The 24,460-nt window shown below is 42.5% G+C and overlaps 2 protein-coding genes across 2 annotated transcripts; both read left to right on the top strand.

Annotated features, from left to right (window-relative positions):
• The first annotated feature begins 1,033 nt into the window (after positions 1-1,033).
• Positions 1,034-5,234, top strand: eaf2 (ELL associated factor 2). Its single transcript, XM_084544854.1, is given in 7 exon segments — positions 1,034-1,198; positions 1,201-1,218; positions 1,665-1,759; positions 1,992-2,128; positions 2,289-2,464; positions 2,607-2,846; positions 3,673-5,234. Coding segments are annotated over 7 exon segments (789 nt in total). The 5' UTR covers positions 1,034-1,119; the 3' UTR covers positions 3,717-5,234.
• Positions 5,235-7,240: 2,006 nt separating this feature from the next.
• On the top strand, positions 7,241-22,872 carry cyp27a3 (cytochrome P450 family 27 subfamily A member 3). Its single transcript, XM_084545477.1, has 9 exons — positions 7,241-7,773; positions 9,293-9,483; positions 10,836-11,035; positions 13,199-13,396; positions 15,258-15,421; positions 16,956-17,122; positions 17,299-17,380; positions 17,458-17,664; positions 21,394-22,872. Exons 1-9 carry the CDS (start codon positions 7,525-7,527, stop codon positions 21,547-21,549), a joined length of 1,614 nt encoding a protein of 537 aa, XP_084401603.1. The 5' UTR covers positions 7,241-7,524; the 3' UTR covers positions 21,550-22,872.
• The last annotated feature ends 1,588 nt before the right edge of the window (positions 22,873-24,460 follow it).

Raw genomic sequence — 24,460 nt, 5'->3', positions numbered from 1 at the left:
TAGAATTTGTGACCAGTCCGTGGTAACAAGCTTGTGCAATCTCCACATTCCTCTTAGATGTTGATCCTTTAATGTTCGAAGGCAGCCGAGCATATGGCCTCCGTAAAGCGGAGGCAGGGCAGGAATTTAAGGCTTAGGAATCATTAACAGTTTAAAGAAAGGAAAAGAGATTATTTTCACCGACGCGAGGTTTACGGAGCTCAAAGCCCCTGCAGCCTGCGGACCTGCAGTCGGTTAAGTGCTACTGCAACAGTTCATTAGCCTCATTGCCGGACGTTCAGGACCTCCACACTGAGCCATTCTAGACGATTCAGTAATTAGGTTTACTGTCCAGCCCAGTGATAATCAGATAGAGGATCAATCTTGGGATCTGAGGGCTAAGATGCAAATATTTGCCACAAATGCTGATATGAAATAAGAATTAAAGAAACACAAAGCAATTAGTTTTAATTACTGATGAAATTAAAATGACAAATCTCATTACTTAAGACATACAAAAGAGTATAACATCGGATATAATGCACAAGACACAACAAAACAATTCCCATACTTCTTATCATGTTGAATAATTTCTGATTTCATTTGTTCCCTTTTTAAACGTCAATTTATCCTGCGCCTTCTTACACCGAGCCTTTTTGAGAAACTCATCGTGACCTGAATCAACATATCACTGCACCAGACATGTAAATTTAATAATAAATTATGTAGCATCCATACTTGTTTACAGTCTGTCCAGTCTGTGAATATCCACAATATTCTGTAAGCATTAATAATATAAAACATATTGGAGATTAAATATTAAATATAATTAATATTAAACAGCACGTGTCTAAGAATAAAATAGATAAATAAAAATAAACACGACTTAAATGCTGGTTAGAGTCAAGAAACCATGTGACAGTTTCACTGAAGCTGCCCTGTCATTGCAAAATCTTGATTGACAGGCCATGAGGCAATCAGAAACCGGAAGCTGACACTCGACCAATCACAGCAGAGAACACTCAGCCAAGGAGGCGGGACCTCGCGGTGCCAATCCGTCGGAGCTCTCTCTGCCGTACATGGTTAACGGGTAAAAAAGAACAGCGGAAACTTAAGTTTACGGCTCATGAAACTCCAAGAATGAATGGGACAGCCTTCTCCAACTTTGACAATCAAGAACATGTCCTGAAATTGGGAGAGACCTTTGAGAAACACCCTAAAAGTGCCACACAGTGCGATGTAAGTGGGACTTTGAATCTGTTGGCTTTTACGGTGGCTAACAGTAGCATGCTAGTTAGCTCGTTAGCTAAAAAGCCGAAGGCAGCTGCTTGACATGTACGCTATTTCAGCCGCCTCGTCAGTTCATTAATATCCACCTGCTGCTTGCACGTTTTAGTAAGACATCGATTGGTGATGTTTATATGTTAGTTAGCCTCGTATATTACACACAATTGATGCCTCCAGTTGTCAAAATGTTAGCTAGCGTTAGCATTGCGTCAATCTGTACAATGGCACCACCTGGTGGCACCGGTGAAGAACTACAGGAAAAACAACAATGTATTTCGGATTAAATGCAAATGTAGAGATTGTATATTATCAATATTGCACATATAATCTATTTAAATGTTTTTTTTTTTTTAAATGCGTAAATACTTGATTTTATTGCCTTTTTTTTTTTGCCACAGATGACTTCAAACCAGCATCCATTGACACAGCATGTGAAGGGGAGCTTGAAGTGGGCAAAGGAGAACAAGTCACTATTACTTTACCCAATTTAGAGGTGAGTTTTTTTTGGTGCTTCACAGCTTCTCCCTGACAGAGATGTGTGACTCAAGGCCTCAGCTACAATTGAGGAGCTTTGGTTCATATTTTGGGTCTAGCAGGAGGTTTACAACAAAAGATTTGTGACATTTACTTTTAAGTAAACATAAGGAAACCTTCTGGAAGAACAAGACTTATTAAAGTATTTATAAATTCTGGCTACCTCTGTTGCCATTTTGCTGTTTTTTTAGGGTTCAAGCGCTCCGGTAACAGTCTTCAAGGGATCCAAGAGGCCTTACATGAAAGAGTGCATCCTCATCGTGAACCATGACACGGGAGAGTACCGACTGGAAAAACTCAACAGCAACATAGCTGTGAAGAAGACCAGGTGGGTTGATGGAGTCAAAACAAAAGCACCTGACATGATTTGCAAGCCCTTACCTTTGTCTTTCAACTTGACTGAGATGTGTCTCAACGTTTTATCACCCTAAAGTTTTAGAATTTAGTCGTTACGTCCTTACTTATCCTGTTTATTTTGCACTTTTCAGGGCTGAGGGCAGCAGTAAGATTCATTCTCGCCTGGACCAACAGACCAGTCGCCTGAGCCAGCAGATGAAGAGCAGCAGCAGCAGCAGCAGCAGCAACAAGACCTCATCCAGCTCCAAGAGTTCTCCCCCCAAGGAGAAGACTTCCCCGGCCTCCCCGATGGACGACATCGAGAGAGGTAACACGGTGTCTTCGTCTATATTGACAGCATCTTTGCACCTGGACGGCATTTGGTTTGCTGAGGACACGTCCCCCTTAAACGGGGACAACTACCACACGTTGCTAAACCTTTGTTTGGTCGTGTTCCCCGCTGTGTACAGAGTTGCTGGCGGAGGCCCGGGTCATGGATCAGATGAGCAGCGGCGACAGCTCCTCAGACTCGAACAGCTCGTCGTCCTCCAGCAGCGACGACAGCTCCAGCAGCGATTCAGAGGACGAGCGGACTGCTGCCGTGGCGCCCCCGGCACCGGCCAACCCCAGCATGCCCATCATCACCACCAGCACCAACACCAGCAGCAGTCGCCACCAGGAGAGTGGAGGAGGACTCATGAACACGCTCAGTGAGTAGCCGCCCCGTGGAGCTTGTATTGACTTGTTTTTACATAGAAGTTGATCCAAACTCGTTTTCATGGCGTCACTCTCGTCGCTCAACCTGACATTTAATCTTGTTTTGAGTCTTGTAATAACATTTTCTACCACAAGATGGCACAGTGGATCAATGTAACGTCAGTTTATGGTACCCACTCCACTGTGAAGGTTCATCTGAGTCACCGTGTATCCAAAAAACAAGCTGAAACAAGGGCAACTGGACTTGTAGAGTTTCTTGAAAATGTTTTGCCACTCATCACTTCTAAAGTATTTGTGGGGAGTTGAGGTTTATTGAAAAATGTTGGAAAAACAGTCACTGAACAAGCTTTGTTGAGCGACCATTGCAGAGCAGGATGAATGAGATATCCAGCCTGCAAGGGATTGCGTTTGGCATTGCGTGAACCCACATTCTCTCTCTGTCGGGCATTGACACCGCCGCCGCCGCCGCCATGAGACGACACAGAGCCTCTCAGTAAGCTGAGTAAGCTTGCGTTGCTTATCAAACACATCATCGTGTGTGTGTTGGATCGGCCTAAACGACAAGCAACAATAGCACTATTCAGAGATCTGGAGAGTCCACTGCGTGCGATTGTTGCATCAGAAATGTTGTGTTCTTGCCCTGCTGTTAGCTAGTAGCTGCAGCACTTCCTTTTCTCGCACATAATTCGCCGCCTTTTTTTTTTTATTTTAACTCTGTCGTAACAATGAGATGTGAATGAGTCTGCTAAAACAAAACTGACCATAAACACGCAAGTTCTAACCAGACCTTTTTTGTGTTTCCACCTACTTGTGTTGCAGAGAATGACCTGCAGCTGAGTGAATCTGGCAGCGAAAGTGACTGAGACATTATGAAGACGTCTGTCTGCCAGTGAACGAGGAGGGTTTTCAGTGAGGACTGAGGCAGCCAGTCACTGACTTCATTTAACGTCAAAGTGTCGTCTCTACAAATCCACAGTTCTCCTTGTAAATCTAATGTGTTGCTTTTCTGCCACCAAACCTTATGTTCATTGCTTTTTTTTTTTTTTGTGTGTGTGTGAAGACTATCTTGAAGAGATGCCTTAGTTCAGAGGGATGTGGTAATGTTCGCGTAAGAGAGGCGGTAAAATATGACAAACTATTTGTGATGTGTCTCACTGGATGCTTTCACGCGGTGGCTCTAAGAAAACGTTAGAGGCAGAGAGGCGTTCACGTCGCGTGGATGAATGTTTCTGTCCGTCAGTCGGTCGTCTTAAACCGCCGCCACCACCTTTTGTTTCTGCATTTCAGCAGCGTTAGCAACCTTAGTTGTGCCTTAGGTCAGATATCTGCTTGAGTTTCAGTTCATTTGTAGTTATTGGTTTTCGATTGAAGACTTTAAACTGCCATAACGGAAATATTTTTAGGGTGAGCCACGCTGATATGACAGTTTTATGCTTTTTGTCTTACTAGACGAAATATTAAAGGTATCCTAAGGTTTAATTGTCGAGCTTTTTGCTTTGGATTATCAGCAGCAGAACGTCAAACTATCATTTAAAGCTGCATTAATTAAATTCCTTTTGGTCGCTTTAAGGGCCGCAGAACAAGCTGTAAACTTTAACATAGATATTTTGGCACCTTAGATCAAAATTAGCGTTCAGTTGTTGCTACACGAAGAATGCAACACTGATGTTCACTCTCCTTTTTGCTCTGTTTTGGTCTTCACCAACTCCAGAGATTAGCCCAGAAATTTTGTCTGTCTGCAGTTTTGTGGCAGAAAACTGCAGATGAGATTTTTGCATTGCGTCTAGTTGCCTGTTCATTAATATCAAATGTTGATTATTGCAGCTTTAAGAAGTAAAAATGTCTCTAAATTGAGGATAATTTCATATTTAAGTTGGTCTGATTTCCGGCGAAGTAGTGCACTAGTACTCAGTTGACTCGTTTAGAGTCGTGCTTTGTAGCTTTAAACCTGCAATACTTGAATCTGATTATTTATATTTCTAAGTATACTCGACCAATGGTGAATTGCTTATATTTTATATATATTTTAATATCAAAGCAATCGGGAAGTGCAGGTTAGTTTGAGCTGTCAATGACACTGCACCTCGGTGTGAGTCTTAAAAGAACTTCGTGTGCCTTTGGTTATTTTCCTCAGCCAGTTAAAACAAAGGCCCGTCTGTTGTTTTGTCTTAAGCCCAATTGCAACACACGGGGGAAGCTGCTGTTTTTGTGTTCCAGCGTTGTTTTGGCATCCGTACTGACCGAATGCAGTGACAGAATGACAACATGCGTCGATGAATTTGAAAAGTTAAATATGCATTTAGGCTTAAGGAGAAATGTGACCCCCCCGAGAGTCATTTGTACATTCTTTAAGAGTCGTTTCTTTGTAGAAAAATAAAGATTTTAATTGTTTCTTGTGCTTGATTTTGTATTATTCCAGCTTGGTGTGTTTTTAAACTGCAACTTGATTAATTAGCAACGTTATACAAGGTGAGGCTAATTTCTATTCTAACACCATAACAAAACTGAAGGAGGTACAACTTGCAAGACTCAGTGCAGAAAACCACAGAGGAGGATATGGAAGTCTTTATTCATCTTTTGCACAAAAAAGACCTAGAGTTGACTAACACCTTTCACACACTCGCAACAACAAAAAAAAGGATGTGGCTGCTATATAATAGTGTTGTCACCTAGTTACACTGATCAGTCACAACATTAAAACCACTGACAGGAGAAGTAAATAACATTGACCATCTTCTGACAACTCAATGTTCTGCTGGGAAACTTTTGGACCTGGCATTCATTCATGTGGATGTTACTTAGACATGTAGCACCCACCTAGACCAGACCAGACCAGGCACCCCCACCCCATAGCAATGACACTCCTTGATGGCAGCATCCATCCCCAGCAGGATGGAGCCTGACAAAGACACACACAAAAACACTTATGGAACAACAAAAAAAAAAACGCTTTAGAAAACATCACAAGGTGTTGACCTGGCCTCCAAATTCACTAGATCCCAAACTGATCAAGTATCTGTGGGATGATCCATAGAGGCCCCTCCCCTCAAAGACCCCCCCCACTAACAACATTCTGTTGCCAGACACCACAGGACACCCTCAAAAGGCCCATGTCCATTCTCTGATGAGTCACAACTGTTTTGGAGGCTCAAGGGAGACCTACACAATATCAGGAAGGTGGTCATAATGTTATGCCTGTCTGGTGTATTTTCATTACTAGAAAAATGGGGTTGTGCTACTGTTAGACAGGTGAGATTCACTGCAGGTGAATCACACTTAAGACATTTAACCTGTTTCAACTCCTCCCTACAGAAGGCCCTACATGTTAAACTCTACATGTTAAAACAACAAGACGCAGGAACAGCTTCTCCTTTCACGGCGTCACTCTGATGAATGACAGTCAGGCAGAAACAAACCCCTCCAACAGCAAATATATACATGTATATGTATATACCGTATATACTCATCTTTAACCTATAATGTACAGTCCTGTCCTCACCATCTGCACATATCCTCCTTTTTCTAACCTATGAACTCTATTCCTGTGTAACTACAGATCTCTATTAAAAGATATCTGGATATCTGGAAAACAGACAGCAACAGGCGGCCATCACAGGATGCAGAGTCATCATCGGACCAGAGCCGGTAGATTGTCGCTAATGCAAACACAACATTACTGCTGCAGCTTCACATGAAAAGCTATTAGCTGGAAAAATATGAGCGCTTCGTTACCTGGCCTCCAAATTCACTAGATCCCCAAACTGATCAAGTATCTGTGGGGATGATGCACAGAGGCCCCTCCCCTCGACCCATAAGACCCAAAGGCCGCACTAACAACATCCTGTAGCCACAGGACACCCCTCAGAAGGCCCATGTCCATTCTCTGATGAGTCACAACAGTTTTGAAGGCACAAGGGAGACCTACACAATATTAGGAAGGTGGTCATAATGTTATGATCGGTGTAAGTGAAAGCTGAGAATCGACATCTGACTGCAGCTTCATGTTTGTGCCGTTTCATGTTCGCAGAAATGAAATAAAGTGATTTAGGGTTTCTCCAGAAGCAGCAGACACACACACACACACACACACACACACCTACACACACACTGATACATCCAGGAACAAAAGGTAAAGCGAGGATACAACAGAATACAATTTGATCAATAATTTATCATTGAACAAAGAAAAAAACAACAACCCTAAATTAGATCAATACTTGATGTGAGCACTGTTTGGCTGTGTCATCATTGTGTACACTGGCGTGCAGGGTTTTCAAGGTACTCACTCACTCTGAAGTGTTTGCACATGAGGTTAATATATGTTATGTTACACATCACTGACACACTGAAGAGCGTGTCAGTCTCGGGGCTGATCCCCATGCACCAGGCGCCACGCATAAAATTGTCCTGTTTTTTTTGTTTTTGTTTTAATTTATATTGTATTATTTGTGTTCGTGCCAGCTGAGCTCTCTGTATCTTTATGACAGTATCGAAGTCCACGCTTGGCTCAAAGGACGGGATAAGAGACCTGCTGCGCTCTCTCCCTTGCAAACAGACGGATCTGCTCTTCTCTTCTCAGCCTCGCCAGCCGGAGAGTCGGACGAGGAGGGTGGGCGATTGTTGACGCCTGTGCGGACTCCTCTCACTGCAGTAGGAAAGCAGACGGATAAAATGTGGAGGAAATCTCTTGCGGCGAGCGCCGGGCTGCGAGTGAACTGCCAGCAGTATGAGGGGATCCAGAAACGGACGGCGGCGCTGGGTTCACTGAAGGGCATCCACCGGCGAGACGCTGCCTCATCCAGCGCCGCGATGGGTGTCAACAAACTGAAGACGATGGACGATTTGGGAGGACCCAGTTTTTTGACTACCCTAAATTGGCTCTTTATGAAGGGGTATTTTCCAAAGATGCATGAAATACAAGTGAGTATGAGAGGAGGTCGAGGAATCTCCGTCGTCGTTTGTTTTTCATCTGAACTATGGCACACCCTTCACCCTGGATTCTGTTTTAGTCTCAGTTCACACATATTAAACTCTGATATTTATCAATTCAGTGAGTGTTTGGGTGTATATGATCCCACTTTTAAAACAACTTGGGATTTAAAAAAAAAGAAGAAGCTTGAAACAGGATATTCTACATTCCTCACTGGCATGCCAAAGTGAAGGTGGTGGGACATTGTTTCTTGAAAGGAAAGTCTCCTCACTACCCTTGAACTCCACGACAATCGTGAAAGAGTGCTTCTTTCCCCGGCGGTAACGTAAAATACCGGGCTATAGTGTAGCGTATGCAACAGGAAACAGGATGTCAGTGGCACAACAGGTGTCTGCAACAGGTCTGGCTGCAATTAAAACGAAAACAAACCCTCTGTACAAACCTGTTGCCACTTATTTGCAATTATCTTCATGTCAGAATGAGCCAGCTACCTAAACTGCATTAATTCTTTATTTATGCTGATGAGTAGGCTACTAGCTATTTTCTACAAAACACGCCCAGTTAAAGGTCTATTATGTTGGATTAAAAAGGCTCTTAGCAAGAGAGCTCAAACAAACCAAGCACTGGCTCTAGAGAGGGACTTTTGTGTTAATACGTTAAAGCAGCCACTTGGGAAGGGAGGAGGTAAAAGCGGGATAATCATGTGGTTGCACTTTACGGTCGCAGATCGCCTCTTTACCACTAGGTGGCACTAAATCCCGTACACTGGCCCTTTAAATGCATCCTAGCTCCACAGGTGTGCGGTTATGTTTACTGGTGATACAAACAGACAAAGTGGTAGAGATGAACTTCGTTTTAGATAAGTGAGATCTAGTTTTCTTTATAATTTGGGTGGATTGAGCCTGGATTTTATACGGTATGTGTGTCAGCATCTCCAGAACATTGCAGAATGCTCACTTAAAATCCAATCTGTAGGATTTAGGGGACTCTATTTGCAATAATATTATTATTTTTTAATTAGTGAATAATCACCTAGTGTCAACCAGTTTTTTTTGTTAGCTTAGAATGAGCCCTTTTTATCTGTAGAGGGGACCAGTCCTCCATGTTTCTATTGTAGAACAGAACAGACAAACCAAACACGTGCTCCAGAGATGGACTTTAATGTTTATTCACTGAAGCGACAGCAACCAGAGATTTCTCCTACGCAATAGGGAAAGTCGCAATCTGCAATCCCACCACTAGGTGGCTCTAAATCCAACACACTGGCCCTTTAAATATAGCTAACATATCTGTAGTTGTGCATTTATGTGTGTTTTTATCAGTAGAACTTCACTGACAGCTACAGAAATAACATTTTCAGTGTCTGACCCTTTAAGCCTGTAGCCTTATTGATATGTTACACATGTGAGTTTCACATCTGAATAACTAAATATCCCTTCTTCAACCTTTTAGCACATTGAAGATTCAATAATAACCCAATAAACAAATCACACTAACTCCCATTATTAGATCGAACACAAAAAGATCTACGGTCCCCTGTGGAAGTCTACCTTCGGTCCTATGACGGTGGTGAACGTGGCCAGTGCCGGTCTGATCGAGCAGGTTTTGAGGCAGGAGGGGAGACACCCGCTCCGAACAGACATGCCCCACTGGAGGATGTACAGAGAGGTCAGGAACCAGGCCCACGGACCCTTGACAGAGTAAGTGACACCCTCTTACTTTTTTAGCTGACTCACACTGCAAACATTAGGAAACATGTTTAGTTTCTAGTATAGGTACACATCTTTTTCAAGTCCGACCTAAAATATTAAACTGTAGGTACAGTGAAAGATTTAGAGAATTTAGAGTCACTCTAACTGTCGCTGCTCTCCTAACTCTTCTGCTAATGGAGAAGAGTTTGGGTTTCAGTCCAACTCTTTCAGTGTTACTGCCCTTTCACTGCACCTCAACAAAGAAATAATGTCCTGGGAAACTCGGGGGAGTAAAAAGGCCGTAACTGGGTTGTCCTGGTAGCCTAATTCTCAATGTGCATTCCACAGCGTCCACAGTTCATTTACCAGCTGGCGATGTCGTAGCGCACTCTATCTCTGTTTGATTTCGCCTTAGATTGACAGAGGCGGGGAAGGACATTCAAAAGAACTCTAAAACAAGTCGCTGCAGGCATAAGAATGCGCCGGTGGTGGTGGCGCTTCAGGGGAATTCAGGGAATGGAGGCAGATTTGATGTCCTCAGCTGATCGAGGGTTCAGTCTGCGGAATGGACAGATCGGCGGAGTGGTTGGAGACAGGCGGAGAACAATCTGAACAGAAGAAGAACAGAGGTTTTCTCTAGATAGTGTTGATACTAGGACTTCAGCCTGAATCTACCATAATGACGGCAAAAGATACCAGGGGTTGATGAGTTGATGAGCGTCAGGTGAACCAGCCGCAGGTGGAGCGGGGGCAGGAAGGATCGGCTGTGGCCAACTATATGTTGAACTGAACAACATTGGTTTTCAGAGTATAAAAAGAGGAAAGGAACAAAAAAAAATACGTACAAAGCACTTGGCCGACTGAAGCCTTGATAAAGCTTTGGAGATTTATGAAGCATCCCTTAAAGCACTGGTTAACATCCAGAGCAATCTAATTATCAGATGGAAGTCATCTATTTGAGGGCCAGTGAGGCTATTATGGTTATTAAGTTAGTGTGTGCTTTGTACTTGCAATGCACGTTTGAGCCCCTACAATGTCCAAACAGCTTCGTAACATACATTCAGTTATATCTGAAACATTTTTAAGATAAAAGCTTTGGATACACAGATAATACTTGTTAGTATGATTAATTCACTGCTCTCTGCTGACACATGTACTATTATCAGGCGTATCCCTTCAGTAAGAAGTTTAAATTTAGATGTTGGTATCATGTCATCAACCACAACCTCAGGGAACAAACAAAATTATTAAGTCATCCAACTGAGTGCGGTTCCAGTCATTCTCAATTGGAGTATAAGGTTACATGATGTGATGTCTTTCCACCTGGATGATCATCTCCTCACTTTAATCTCGGTTTGCAGGTTCGGGGCCAAGTGGCAGCGCATCCGCAGCATCTTGAACCCTCGGATGCTGAAGCCCAAGCACGTCTCCTCCTACTCTGACTGCATCAACGAGGTGGTGACGGACTTCATCGAGAGGTTGGCCCGGCTGAGGGAGACCAGCGGAGGGGGGGTTATGGTCAACGACCTGACCGGCGAGCTCTACAAGTTTGCTTTTGAAGGTCAGCTGAGAACAAAGAAATGGCACGTTGACTTGATAACTAGAGCTAGAAGATTATGGTTTATTGAGAAGATATTTAAGGGCCTAGGGTATTCAACAAGTAAGGAATACACGATCAGGCATAACATTACGACCATCTTCCTAATATTGTGTAGGTCTCCCTTGTGCGTCCAAAACAGTTGTGACTCATCAGTGAATGGACATGGGCCTTCTGAGGGTGTCCTGTGGTGTCTGTCAACAGAATGTTGTTAGTGGGGGGCTTTTGAGGGGAGGGACCTCCGTGGATCATCCCACAGATACTTGATCAGTTTGGGACCTAGGGAATTTGGAGGCCAGGTCAACACCTTGTGCTGTTCTTCATGTTTTTTTGAGTTGTTCCTAAACCATTTTTGTGTGTGTGCATCCTGCTGGGGATGGCTGCTGCCATTGAGGAGCGTCACTGCTATGGGGTGGGGGTGCCTGGTCTGGTCTAGGTGGGTGCTACATGTCTACGTCCATATGAATGCCAAGTCCAAAAGTTTCCCAGCAGAACATTGTATTGTCACAAGATGGTCAACGTTATTAACTTCTCCTGTCGGTCATAATGTTATGGCTGATCGGTGTGTATTTCTGCCAAACTTCACAAAATAGATCCGTCAATCATGTCTCATTCAAAAATGTAGGAGGTGACAAAACAGACAAGATTAAAAGCAACATCAATTAGCTGTTTCATTTATTGTATTACGAGTTAAATGTGAAACACATTCCCCGAAGGGAAACCGTTGACCTCATTACACTTGTCCTTGACTCTTTCACCCACTACAGACCTCTTGTGTGTGTATCATCTAGTGACCTTGTGCGCTGTCATTCAGTCTTTTTGGCCTTGACGGCTGATTAGATACCGTGAGATAAACTGTGATCACCGTATGCGATCCCACAGGGAGGTTTTGTCACCTTTGACCGGGGTTATTTTCAGCTTTGTATTTCACTTAACGTTTTAACATTTCTTCAGCACTTCTAAAGACTCATTGCACTAGCACTGAGGTGTTTCTGTGAATGTGCTCATTTGCCTTCTTGTGCCACAAATATAAAGCCACAAACCAGCGACTATCTCTGCCTAAAGGGAACAAAACACGTCTGCCACTGATTACCAATATGTAATCTTATTAGTTTAATCAGTACCCAAACTGAGCTGCAAAACCAACTATTTGTGTTTTTAAATGTGGTTTAAATGCCAGGCGGTTACCTGGCTTTGTACCAGACTATGCTAACCAGTTGCTGGCTGTAGCCTCAGGTATTGATCCCGTTGTGACCGTCTTTTCTGCTTATCTGCTCTCTGTCTGCTACAGTAACAAATTTTATTACTTAATTGCACATAAAAAAATGACACACATAGTTTACACGACCGCACATGCTCACATACTTTTGCTTTAGGACATTTTTTCCCTCTTCTTTGTTTTTAGGCGACACTCTTTCAAGTCTGAACATCACTGTTATTGCCACGTGTTCTCTTGCGGCTGAATGCAATCAAACAAGTTCAGGCACTGGACGAGAAGGGCTAGAAAAGAAAACTGCCTGCAGGCTTAAAAAGAATAATAATAGTAATAAAAAGCTGAGCAGCCATGGCACAGTCATCCATCTCGTCTTCTGTAACTGCTTGTCCTGTGAAGGGCCGCTGGAGGGGGGCTGAAGCCTATCCCCGGCTGTCAGTGGGTGAGAGGCGGGGTGTGCCCTGGACAGGTCGCCAGTCTATCGCAGAGAGACAGACAACCATTCACACTCACACCTATCTAGACACCAACTTAGAATCACAAATAACGAGCATGTCTTTGGACGCTGGGAGGAAGCTGGAGTACCCGGAGAGAACCCATGCAGACACAGGGAGAACATGCAAACTCCACACAGAAAGGCCCCAGTCAGCCCATGGATTCAAACCCAGAACCTTCTTGCTGTGAGGCATCAGTGCTAACCACCATGACACTGTGCCTCTTTTTAAATTATGATGTAAGACATGAACAATGACACATGTAATACACGGTCACGCTTGTCCACAAACTTTTGAATACTACTTTTGTTTGGGTTTTGAATATTGTCTGTATACAGTATAGTGAATAGTTTCAGGCTGTAAGGAGTACAATCCTCCTCTGAACTCATTAACTTCCAACCCTTTTATTTCGAAACGCAGGAATCTGCTCGGTGCTGTTCGAGACGCGAATGGGCTGCATCAACGAGGTGGTGCCGGAGGAAACCCAAAAGTTCATCTTCTCCGTGGGGGAGATGTTCCGGCTCTCCCACGTCGTCATAATCTTCCCTCAGTCCGTCTGGCCCTACCTGCCCTTCTGGAAACAGTTTGTCGCAACCTGGGATCATCTCTTCAAAGTCGGTGAGCAGCACCAAAGTTTTATTTATTATTTTATGCCAGAAATAAGGTCAAGGTTGTAAAAAAAAGTACTTCCCCTTTTATAAATAATATCTGGTTGCAGCAAAAAATAGCCTATACAAGATGCATATGTTAATTCCATATGTAGGCAAAAAACTGCAAAGTAAAACCACTTTGCATATGGATGCACCAAAAGTTCCCTAATATCATTAATATTAAATGCCTAAATATGTATTTATTATAAAACTAGAGCTCAGAGGACTTTAAAATACAACGTTGTCATAGGATTCAATTTCATATACAGAAACTTCGACTTTAAGATGATTAACATATGGCTTTTCAAATATTTAAAATGTTAGGTGAGTTAATCAATTAATTATTATATTTTATTAATCTTAGGTCTTTTTGTCTTCTGTAATGTTACTTTAGGTGTGTTTGGACATTTGGGGCTTCTCAGTTTGCCCCATAAGCTGTACATTAAGACACGTAGCCACCAGGTCTGAAGTCGCTTAAAATCATCACATTTTTCTCATGAAATAATTAGTCACTAAATCTGCTTTCTCCTTTTGTGAACAACGTCATACTTGAGTTAATCCTCAGAGCGGGGATCGCTTGGAGGTGCGCCGGGGCTGGTTGGGACTGCTCCCTCTCGTCCTAATGTGGTCACTTCTGGCTCTGCTAAGTCATCTAATGTGACCAGAGCCGAAATGCAAACGCCTTCAAAGCAGTGGTGCCACATGAGTCTTTGTGTGCTCCTGCTGAGCTGCTGGATGTTTGAATAGACACTGAGTCATATCGGATAAGGTACAGGGAACAAGAAGAAAGAGAACAGGGAGCTTCTTTCCACATAGTCCCAGTGTTCAGTATCTCTTGTAAATTCTTTTTTTTTGTATTTATCTTCCCTCCCTCTTTTTTTCCCATCTCCCCCTATAAAATCTGGGTTTTTCTCAAAGTTTCTTCCTGTTCAAAGGAAGTTTTTCCTTTGCACCGCTGCCTTTTTTTTCTTGTTATTGGAGAACTGAATTGAACATACTGTATATAACATTAGTTATCAGTCATTAAAAAGAGGAAAAGGTCAAGTATGCTGCCTCCAAGATTAGATTAAAGTGACTGTTATCTCTTGATGTACAAATATTTTGGACGTTATCATGATAAAGAAATAAGGCCATACAGATTTAGATTTTATCAATCCACAAGGGAAATTGCTCGGTCACAGTAGCTCAGTTGTACACAAATAAAAAAACTCACTAGTAAAAAGAAAAATAGCTGTAAAATAGTTACTAAAATTAATTAATAAATAAATAAAAGTAGTTTAAAAAATTAATAAAAATTAATTTAAAAATAATTTTAAAATAATTTAAAAATTAAAATACATTTAAAAATAATTTTAAAATAATTTAAAAATTAAAATACATTTAAAATTAATTTAAAATTAAAATAATACAAGCAAAACATTTTACATGATTTGCATATGTGCAAATTTACAAGAACTAGAAGTAAATTATCTTCAAATATACTTATACACTAAAATAACATCATAAAACTGAAAGAAGCTGAGATACATTGGTCAGTTTCTTATAATGGATCATACGATTTTATGGGTCAGTGCGTTTTCTGGCACTTCCCTTTAGTTATTTTAGTCCAACAGGACTACCAGAGCTCAGGTTGTACTATCAAACAATTGGAAAGTCAACAGATTGCGTTGGTTCTCTCAAAGGACAAAGTCCATCGCGTGGGTGCTGCTGTCCTACTTCCACGTCATCGCTTGACCAGATCCCTCGCAGCGTCTCTACTTCCCCATCTAGTGGGCAAAAGTGTTCAATTAATGAGAGGGATTTAATTTTTTTTCTTTTCTATCTCATAGCTGAGGATTTGGTGAAGAAGAAAATGGAGGAGATTCAGGAGAATGTGCACCTGGACCGGGACGTGGAGGGAGCGTATCTCACACATCTGCTGCTCAGCGATCAGATGACGCTCCCAGAGATCCTGGGCAGCATCACCGAGCTCCTCCTGGCAGGAGTGGACACGGTGAGTATTTACCTCACCTTCAACCGCGTCAACCTTTACCTTCACTTCAGTCATTTCTTGTCTTAAAGAATTTATATCTTGTCAGCAACGCATGCACAATGCATTAACGTAGTTAATAAGGCGAGACAAATATCTTCCTCTTATACAGAAACAAAAGCAAAAAAATATAAATATAAAGACCAACTGGTAAGAAATGAGAGGGGTTGAAGTGAAGGGATGAGAAGGTTTGAAGTGAAAGGATGAGTAGAGCAGAAGTGAAAGGATGAGAGGGGCAGAAGTGAAGGGGTGAGATGACTAGAAGTGAAAGGATGAGAGTGGTCTAAATGAAAGGATGAGAAGAGTAGAAGTGAAAGGATGAGAAGGGTTGAAGTGAAATGATGAGAGGGGTCTAAATGAAAGGATGAGAAGGGTAGAAGTGAAAGGATGAGAAGGGTTAAAGTGAAGGGATGAGAGAGGTTAAAATGAAGGGATGAGCAGGGTTGAAGTGAAAGGATGAGAAGGGTTGAAGTGAAAGGATGAGAGTGGTCTAAATGAAAGGATGAGAAGAGTAGAAGTGAAAGGATGAGAAGACTGGAAGTGAAAGGATGAGAGTGGTCTAAACGAAAGGATGAGAAGAGTAGAAGTGAAAGGATGAGAATGGTTGAAGTGAAGGGATGAGAATGGTTAAAGTGAAAGGATGAGAGTGGTCTAAATTAAAGGATGAGAAGAGTAGAAGTGAAAGGATGAGAAGGGTTGAAGTAAAGGGATGAGAAGGGTTGAAGTGAAAGGATGAGAAGGGTTGAAGTGAAAGGATGAGAAGAGTAGAAGTGAAAAGATGAGAAGGGTTGAAGTGAAGGGATGAGAAGGGTTGAAGTGAAAGGATGAGAAGGGTTAAAGTGAAAGGATGAGAGGGGTCTAAATGAAAGGATGAGAAGGGTTGAAGTGAAAGGATGAGAAGGGTCTAAATGAAAGGATGAGAAGGGTTGAAGTGAAAGGATGAGAAGGGTTAAAGTGAAGGGATGAGAGAGGTTAAAATGAAGGGATGAGCAGGGTTGAAGTGAAAGGATGAGAAGGGTTGAAGTGAAAGGATGAGAAGGGTTGAAGTGAAAGGATGAGAGGGGTCTAAATGAAAGGATGAGAAGGGTTGAAGTGAAAGGATGAGAAGGGTTAAAGTGAAAGGATGAGAGGGGTTGAAGTGAAAGGATGAGAGGGGTTGAAGTGAAAGGATGAGAGGGGTAGAAGTGAAGGGATGAGAGAGGTTGAAATGAAGGGATGAGCAGGGTTGAAACGAATGAGTGAAAGTGGCTGAAGGGAAGTGATAAGAGTTGTTGAAATGAAGGGATGAGAGGGGTCAAAGTGATAGAGCTGAGAAGGGTCGAAGGGAAGGGATGAGTAAGGTCAAATGTGGAGATGAATATGTTCCTCAGACACAGAGTGAATTATTTTTACAAGTTAACACAGGAACTAGAACAACGTGAGGCCTGGTCTCGTTCATGAACTATAATAAATTCATATCAAGCAACAGAACACAACAGCTTGCCTTTCCTCTCGTCAGACCTCCAACACCATCTCGTGGTGTCTGTACCACCTGGCGAAGGAGCCAGAGATCCAAGAACAGTTATACAAGGAAGTGATAGGAGTCTGCCCCGGGGACAAGGTGCCAGACAGCAGCGACGTCACCCACATGCCGTATCTGAAGGCCGTCATCAGAGAAACGCTACGGTCAGGAACAGGAACAGAAAACACTGCACATATGATATAATACTGTATGTTTCAGAACTGTGCTTCATTTTCATGACATTGCTAGTGTTTTGCAGGTGGTGCAATAATTAATTAAATAGTCACTGAACAAATAGAAGAAATGTGTGTTGACTGCTTACTGTGTTTTGTGTGGTCAGGATGTATCCAGTGGTACCAGGAAACGCGCGCGTCACTGTCGAAAATGAAATCGTGGTGGGAGGACACCTCTTCCCCAAAAGGGTAGGACCAGAGATAACACCTGCTGTCAGGGTTCAGGTATAGCGCAGCGGCATCTCATTGTGGTCTTTCTCTCGCAGACTCTCTTCCACCTCTGCCACTACGCCGTGTCCTACGACGAGGACGTTTTCCCCGACCCGCACACCTTCCTCCCAGAGCGCTGGCTCAGGGGAACAGACGACAAGTCCAAGAATCACCCGTTCGGGTCAGTGCCCTTCGGTTTTGGGATCAGGGCGTGTCTCGGTCGACGGGTGGCTGAGCTTGAGATGTACCTCCTCCTGTCCAGGGTGAGAAAATCTGTTTAAACATGTCAATTTTCTGTTGATCTTTATGTACTTTTAACATCTTTTTTTATTTTTTTTTTATTTCTCAAGTTGATATTTGAGAAATTAAAGGGGACACCTGGACCTTATTTCTGGCATAAAATATGGTCGTTTACTCACCCATATAACTTTTGTGTAATTTGTATTCCTTCAGGAGATATTTAGATTTGCATATATCCATATAGTGAGAGTGACTGGGGCACCGAAACGCAGCCTCTAAATAACGCATTATCTGTCGCAAAACTCGTTCATTTCACCAATATTTTGGTATGATACGCTAGTGCTATTCACCGTTGAGTCCGGACTTACCTGTTATCATCATCCGGGGTCTGTAGATTGACCTACAGACCCCAGATGATGTCTTCTGACCTGGATGATGTCATCTCTGAGCGCCTGAGATGACATCATCCAGGTCAGAAGTTAGTAGTTCAATCTACAGACCCCGGATGATGATAACAGGTAACTCCGGACTCAACGGTGAATAGCACTAGCGTATCATAACAAAATATTGGTGAAATGAACAAGTTTTCGGTGCCCCAGTCACTCCCATTATATGAATATACGCAGATCTAAATATCTCCTGAAGGAATACAAATTACACAAAAGTTATATGGGTGAGTAAACGACGGTATTTTATGCCAGAAATAAAGTCCAGGTTGTAAAAAAGTAGTTCCCCTTTAATTAAGTTCAGATACTACAAGTCACAGAATTGTGCAATAAGCACCACAAGATATTTTCATTTTAGTAAAGAAGTCATATTTTTTTTACCTTTTTCCATGATTCTGTGAGCAACTGCGTTCTGATTTTATTCTGCACACGGCATGAACGCAGGACACAGTGAAAGAAGTTGGAGGTGTGCAGCTCTTCATCTAACAGATCACTTTAGCTGCTTCTTCTTCTTCTTCTCCCATTACTCCATGAAATATTTCAAAGCTGATCCGCTGCCAGAGAATCCCAGAAAAGGTCGATAGCGCTAAGTGCAAAGCTCTCAGACAAACACATTATATCATCTTGTAACTGCTTCGTAATAAAAGCCAGCTCGTATTTTTTTCCCAGTTAATAGTTTTTCGCGTGAAGCTGCAGCAGTAATATCCTAGCACTACACACATACAAGAAATCTGACCCACACATTGCTCTTGGTGTAGTTACACAGAGAAAGAGGAAAGGAGGATATGTACAGATGGTGAGGACAGGACTGTACATTACATGTTAAAGATGAATACATATACATATACATGTATATATTTGCTGTTGGAGGGGGTTGTTTCTGTCTGACTGTCATTCATCAGAGTGACGTCGTGAAGGAAGAAGCTGTTCCTGCGTGTTGTTGTTTTAACATGTAGAGTTTAACATGTAGCGCCTTCCAGAGGGGAGGAGTTGAAACAGGTTAAATGTCTTAAGTGTGAGTCATCTGCAGTGATGTTTCCTCACGTTAGCATAACCCAATTTTCTAGTAATGAAAATACACCAATAAGGCATAACATTATGACCACCATCCTAATATTGTGTAGGTCTCACTTGTGCCTCCAAAACAGTTGAATCATCAGAGAATGGACATGGGCCTTCTGAGGGTGTCCTGTGGTGTCTGGCTACAGGATGTTGTTAGTGGGGGGCCTTTGGGTCCTATGAGTTGAGGGGAGGGGCCTCTGTGGATCATCCCACAGATACTTGATCAGTTTGGGATCTAGTGAATTTGGAGGCCAGGTCAACACCTTGTGCTGTTCCTCATGCTTCCTGCTGGGGGATGGCTGCTGCCATCAAGGAGTGTCATCGCTATGGGGTGGGGGGTGCCTGGTCTGGTCTAGGTGGGTGCTACATATCTAAGGGCGTATTCACACCAGGAAGGTCCGTTAGTTCACTTGCTTTGGTCCGGACCAATTTTTTTTTTCTTTTTTTTTTTTTAGTGCGGTTCGCTTTCACACTGTGATTAATTGCAACCGGACCAGAATTTATAAACAAAAACACATGTGCTAAGGTCGTTCAGCCATTGGCTGGTAAACGTATAGGCGGGGTAAAGAAGGAAGCCAAATGTCCCACGTAAATAGGCTACAATGGAGACTTTGCGTACTGTAGGTCTACTTGTTATTATGCTAGCAATATGGTTTATAAACTGAGCGCTGGAATCCCCTCTCTCTCATTTGTTTACTAAAAATCTTATATACTTCTGCATTTTTATGTGTTTTCTCCAGCATTTGAGATATCTGGACATCTGCCCAGATATCTAGGAGGCAGCGTGTCTCCTCAGAGCTCGGTTAAGCCACGGCTCATCTCTACCTAACCTACCTGCGTTTGTTTGCTTCACGTGTCTCTCTCTGTTGTGTGTGTCACTGGGCTATCCTACATTTCCCATAACTAGTGCAGTGCCCGTCGGAAGTATGTATTCCTATAGTGGGAGCTGAAGAAGATTTTTCAGTTGTGACCATTGTCGTGACCCATGTCTCCTCCCCACAAAGACACCTGCCCAGTTTCAAATCAGCGTGCCACAGACAGACAGACAGACAGACACAAACTCACCAAATAAGTTAAAAGAAATTCTTGATTTATAGATAGATGATCAAATCACTCATGTTTTGTCTGTAAACTGTAAAATAACGTTGAGTCTCCGTTGCCATGGTTACCATCTAGCGTTTGAGCCAGCGCAATAATTTAGAACTGTCATCAGGCAACTGGAAATATTAGAGCGGAGAAAATCTATTTTACCGATATATTTTACATTTCTTATCCAAACAACGTCAAACTTAGCAGTGCACATCTTCGTGCCCGTAGCGAGACACCTGCCCAGTTTCAAATCAATCGGGCCAACGGTTCGCGAGATATGCGTGCCACAGACAGACAGACACACAGACGCTTCTTGATAGATGCGCGAAAACTACGGGAGCTCGTCAAATCCAAAAAGGTAGATTTTTGCAACTTGGGTCGGATCGAGGTCGGGCTGCTTTCACACCATAAAGGAACCGCACCAGGGTTCGGTAGGAACCGCTCCGAGACCACCTCCTCAGCTGGGTCTCGGTCCGCTTGTTTGGTCCGCACCAGAGTTCGAGTGATTGTATTCACACCATCAAAAAGGTCCGAACCAAGCAAGGAAACGAACTTGAGTTCGTTTTAATCGAACTAAACAAGGCAGGTGTGAATACACCCTAAGTAACATCTGCATGAATGAATGCCAGGTCCAAAAGTTTCCCAGCAGAACACTGAATTGTCACAAGATGGTCAATGTTATTTACTTCTCCTGTCAGTGGTCACAATGTTATTGCAGATCTGTGTATTTATTTAAATTAAAATCTTCAAATTTTCCACTTAACTAAAACCACTTTAATCTGAAGGTTTTGCTTTTCTTCATTGCTGTTTATTACCTTGTTTACAACCGGACCAGCGGTTTTCAGCCCACTGAACCAAACCGCCTCTGCTTTCACTTCCAGGGAATCAAACGTTTTTTTTTAGCTTTATTCAGAAAGCGCTGTTGACCTGCAGTAACTTCCCAGACTATTCACGGAGCAGCCTGCTCTTGTATTGTTAGTTTTGGCATTTGGACGAGTAAATAACATTAAGTTGCCTAACAACTTCAGGCTGTATCACGTAAGCCAGAAACCACAAATATTATTCAGTCAGCTAGCTAGCGAGCAGTCTCCGCTCTTGTGCCTCACATAAATTCAGATTTTAATCCCTCCTTTAACCATATTCTTTCTCCTAAAGGTGATAAAGCACTTTGAGGTGAGGCCCGATCCTTCTGGGAAAACAGTGAAGCCGGTGACCAGGACGCTGCTCTGCCCCGCTACGCCGATCAACCTTCAGTTTCTAGACAGGAGAGGTGAAGAGCCGAGAGCGGCGGCGGGAGTTTCCTCTCAGTGAGCTGCTTTAGTATTTACACTGTGTTGCCTTACTGTCTCTAGGACCGGCTGCAATGCACTTAAACCACAAGTCAAATGAAGAAGCTGTACAGTGCGGGTTAGTATGTAGAGTAAACGCTGCAAGCCTTTTTTTTCTTGTGTATGTGTCACAGTTAAGAGCCGTCTTCACTGATAGTAGTCAATACATACTGTGTGTAATGAGACTGTTCCTCCCTTTAAAAGATGAGGCTGGTGTTATTCAGTGTTCAACAATTTTTTGTAAACTTTGCAGAGTGTGACAGTCAGTCCCGAACCCATTGACTCCTACTGAAAATACACATTTCAAAATGTCATTTTATCTTCTTTTTTTTTTTTTTTACCACTGTAGAGACTTTCTTCTGGGAGAACATTTAGATTAATAACGTGCACAAGTGATAAAATACAGGACTTAGGCAATTAGTCCCAATTGTTGGTCTTTAGAATACGACCAGCCTCTTCAAGTTATTTAAAATGCATATTTTTAATTTATCACCACCTTAAATATACCTAGACGCTTAAAGGGGAACTACCGTTTTTTTACAACCTGGACCTTATTTCTGGCATAAAACACCATCGTTTACTCACCCATATAACTTTGGTGTCATTTGGAGTCATTCGGAAGATATTTAGATCCGCGTATATCCATATAGTGGGAGTGACTGGGGCACCGAAACGCAGCCTCTAAATAACGCATTATCTGCTGCGAAACTCGTTCATTTCACCAATATTTTGTTATCGTAAGCTAGTGCTATTCCCCGTTGAGTCCGGAGTTAGCTGTTATCATCATCTGGGGTCTGTAGATTGACCTACTAACCTCTGACCTGGTCTTGTTTATGATGGACGTCCTTAACATTTTGAGGCAGAGTATATGGATGTGGAGCTCGCTGAAAGGAGGATGTGGAGTCGGAGAGGAACAGCTGGTCAAAGAACAACAAACCGCTGCACGTCCGCGAAAACACTGATAGTAGTCAGTACATACTGTCTGTAATGAGGCTGGTGTTATTCAGTGTTTAAAAATTTCTTGAAAACTTTGCTGAGTGTGACAGTCAGTCCCGAACCCATTGACTCCCACTGAAAATATACCTTTTAAAAGTGTTGTTTTATCTTTTTTTTTTTTTTTACTACTGTAGAGACTTCTTCAATCAGGAGAGACTTTCTTCATATTTTTAATTTATCACCATCTTAAATGTACCCAGACGCTCAATGTTATAAATATTAAAGGTTAACAGTGTGATGGATTTCCAAAGGAAAATATGTATTGTCATATTTTTGTGTATTTGTACATACAGAAAAATAAAAAAGCTTTATTGTAGCAGAGTTCACGACTGGGATTCTCGCTTTTTTTTGTCATTAAAATGTCAACAACTGTGTAATTTCTGTGGAGAAATTACGAATAGCATCTGACCCCTATGGGATCCGTGGAGGTACTGCAGGGGGGGTCGTGAAAGTTCATTCATTCATTCATCTTCTGTACCCGCTTATTCCTGTTAAGGGTCGCGGGGTCTGCTGGAGCCTATCCCAGCTGTCATCGGGCGAGAGGCGGGGGTACACCCTGGACAGGTCGTCAGGCTATCTCAGGGCTAACACAGAGAGACAGACAACCATTCACACTCACACCTACGGCCAATTTAGAATCACCAGTTAACCTAATGACCATGTCTTTGGATGATGGGAGGAAGCTGGAATACCTGGAGAGAACCCACGCAGACACAGGGAGAACATGCAAACTCCGTCATGAAAGTTTTTTTTCCTTAAATTTAAATACACATATACATAAGTAGGGGGTCCCCACTCCATCTCTCCATCAGTCTGGGGGTCCTTGGTCTGGAAAACGTTGTAGACCCCTGGTTAACAGGAAGAGTATAATGTATAATGAAGAAGTTTGGACGTTGGTTTGGACCCTTTACCTTCATCCTAATATCTGTTGATGTTTTATCCGACGAAGGTAAAACTTGAGACAAAACGAAATAAAAACAGTCCGTATCGAAATAAAAATATCATGTTTTTCTTCTGACTGATTGTGTCGAGTGACGTCCCACAATGCAGTGCAATAAGTACATGAAGGTGCTGCTCAGCTACGAAACAGTAAGGCTGGCTTAATTCACCTTAAAAAGTCATAATCTGATGTCTGACTACATATACTGTGTTATTTTATACTCGTATGCACCTAATTAACAAATTCTATATAATATAACATTCATTCATTCATGTAAAGGGTCACGGGGGAAGGGGCTGGAGCCTATCCCATATAACATGCTTATTTATTTATTTATTTTTAAGTATTTTTAGCAAAAAATAAACTCCTCCAACTCTAACCGGAAACTTTAACCATTGTTTTTGCTGGTTTATGGTAATTTCCTATATGTGGCCTTGTTATTGTCAGTGGCTGAAACAGTGCTGGACCGATGCTGCCATCTTGTGGCTTGTTGTGGTACTACATGATTTTTCATTTAGTCCTTATCTGTAATTTCTTGTGTTTAATAGTGACAAAGCAATAGTATCAGTATCCTTGGATAGATCCTATAGTCACCCTGACAAGCAAACAGTGGCTGACTACCTGCTGTAGTAATAATAACTTATTTAACCCTTCATAGGGCACTCATTGAATTACTTGGAAATTCCGACTCTAGAGTATTATTGTAGGACATAAGAAGACTTTTTTACAGTACTGGCAGCAATGACCAATGTCCGGTTGTTTCCTCACAGGGAGGCACTGTAGAGTCTTATGTCCTGAGAGACAAATGACCTCCTCAACCTGTCCGTGGAGCAGGACAAAAACAGCACCCTGTCACTGAACGAGCTTCTCTGCCTGACTGTGGTGTCGTGTAGAGGGTGGTGGACGTTGTTCATAATGGACCGGAGTTTGTTCAAGGTCCTTGCCTCTGCCACCGATG

Source organism: Chelon labrosus, assembly GCF_963514085.1.
Source record: "Chelon labrosus genome assembly, chromosome: 5".
NCBI classification, from domain to species: Eukaryota; Metazoa; Chordata; class Actinopteri; order Mugiliformes; family Mugilidae; genus Chelon; species Chelon labrosus.
Note: the sequence above shows the minus strand (reverse complement) of the source record. Positions and strands in the feature narration are given on the sequence as shown.

Bases quoted from the DNA above. Each gene is read 5' to 3' on its own strand.
- cyp27a3 (XM_084545477.1), top strand. From the start codon at position 7,525: ATGTGGAGGAAATCTCTTGCGGCGAGCGCCGGGCTGCGAGTGAACTGC. The intron at 17,381-17,457 runs GTAGGACCAGAG...TTTCTCTCGCAG, and splicing joins GACACCTCTTCCCCAAAAGG to ACTCTCTTCCACCTCTGCCA. The intron at 17,665-21,393 runs GTGAGAAAATCT...TTTCTCCTAAAG, and splicing joins TGTACCTCCTCCTGTCCAGG to GTGATAAAGCACTTTGAGGT.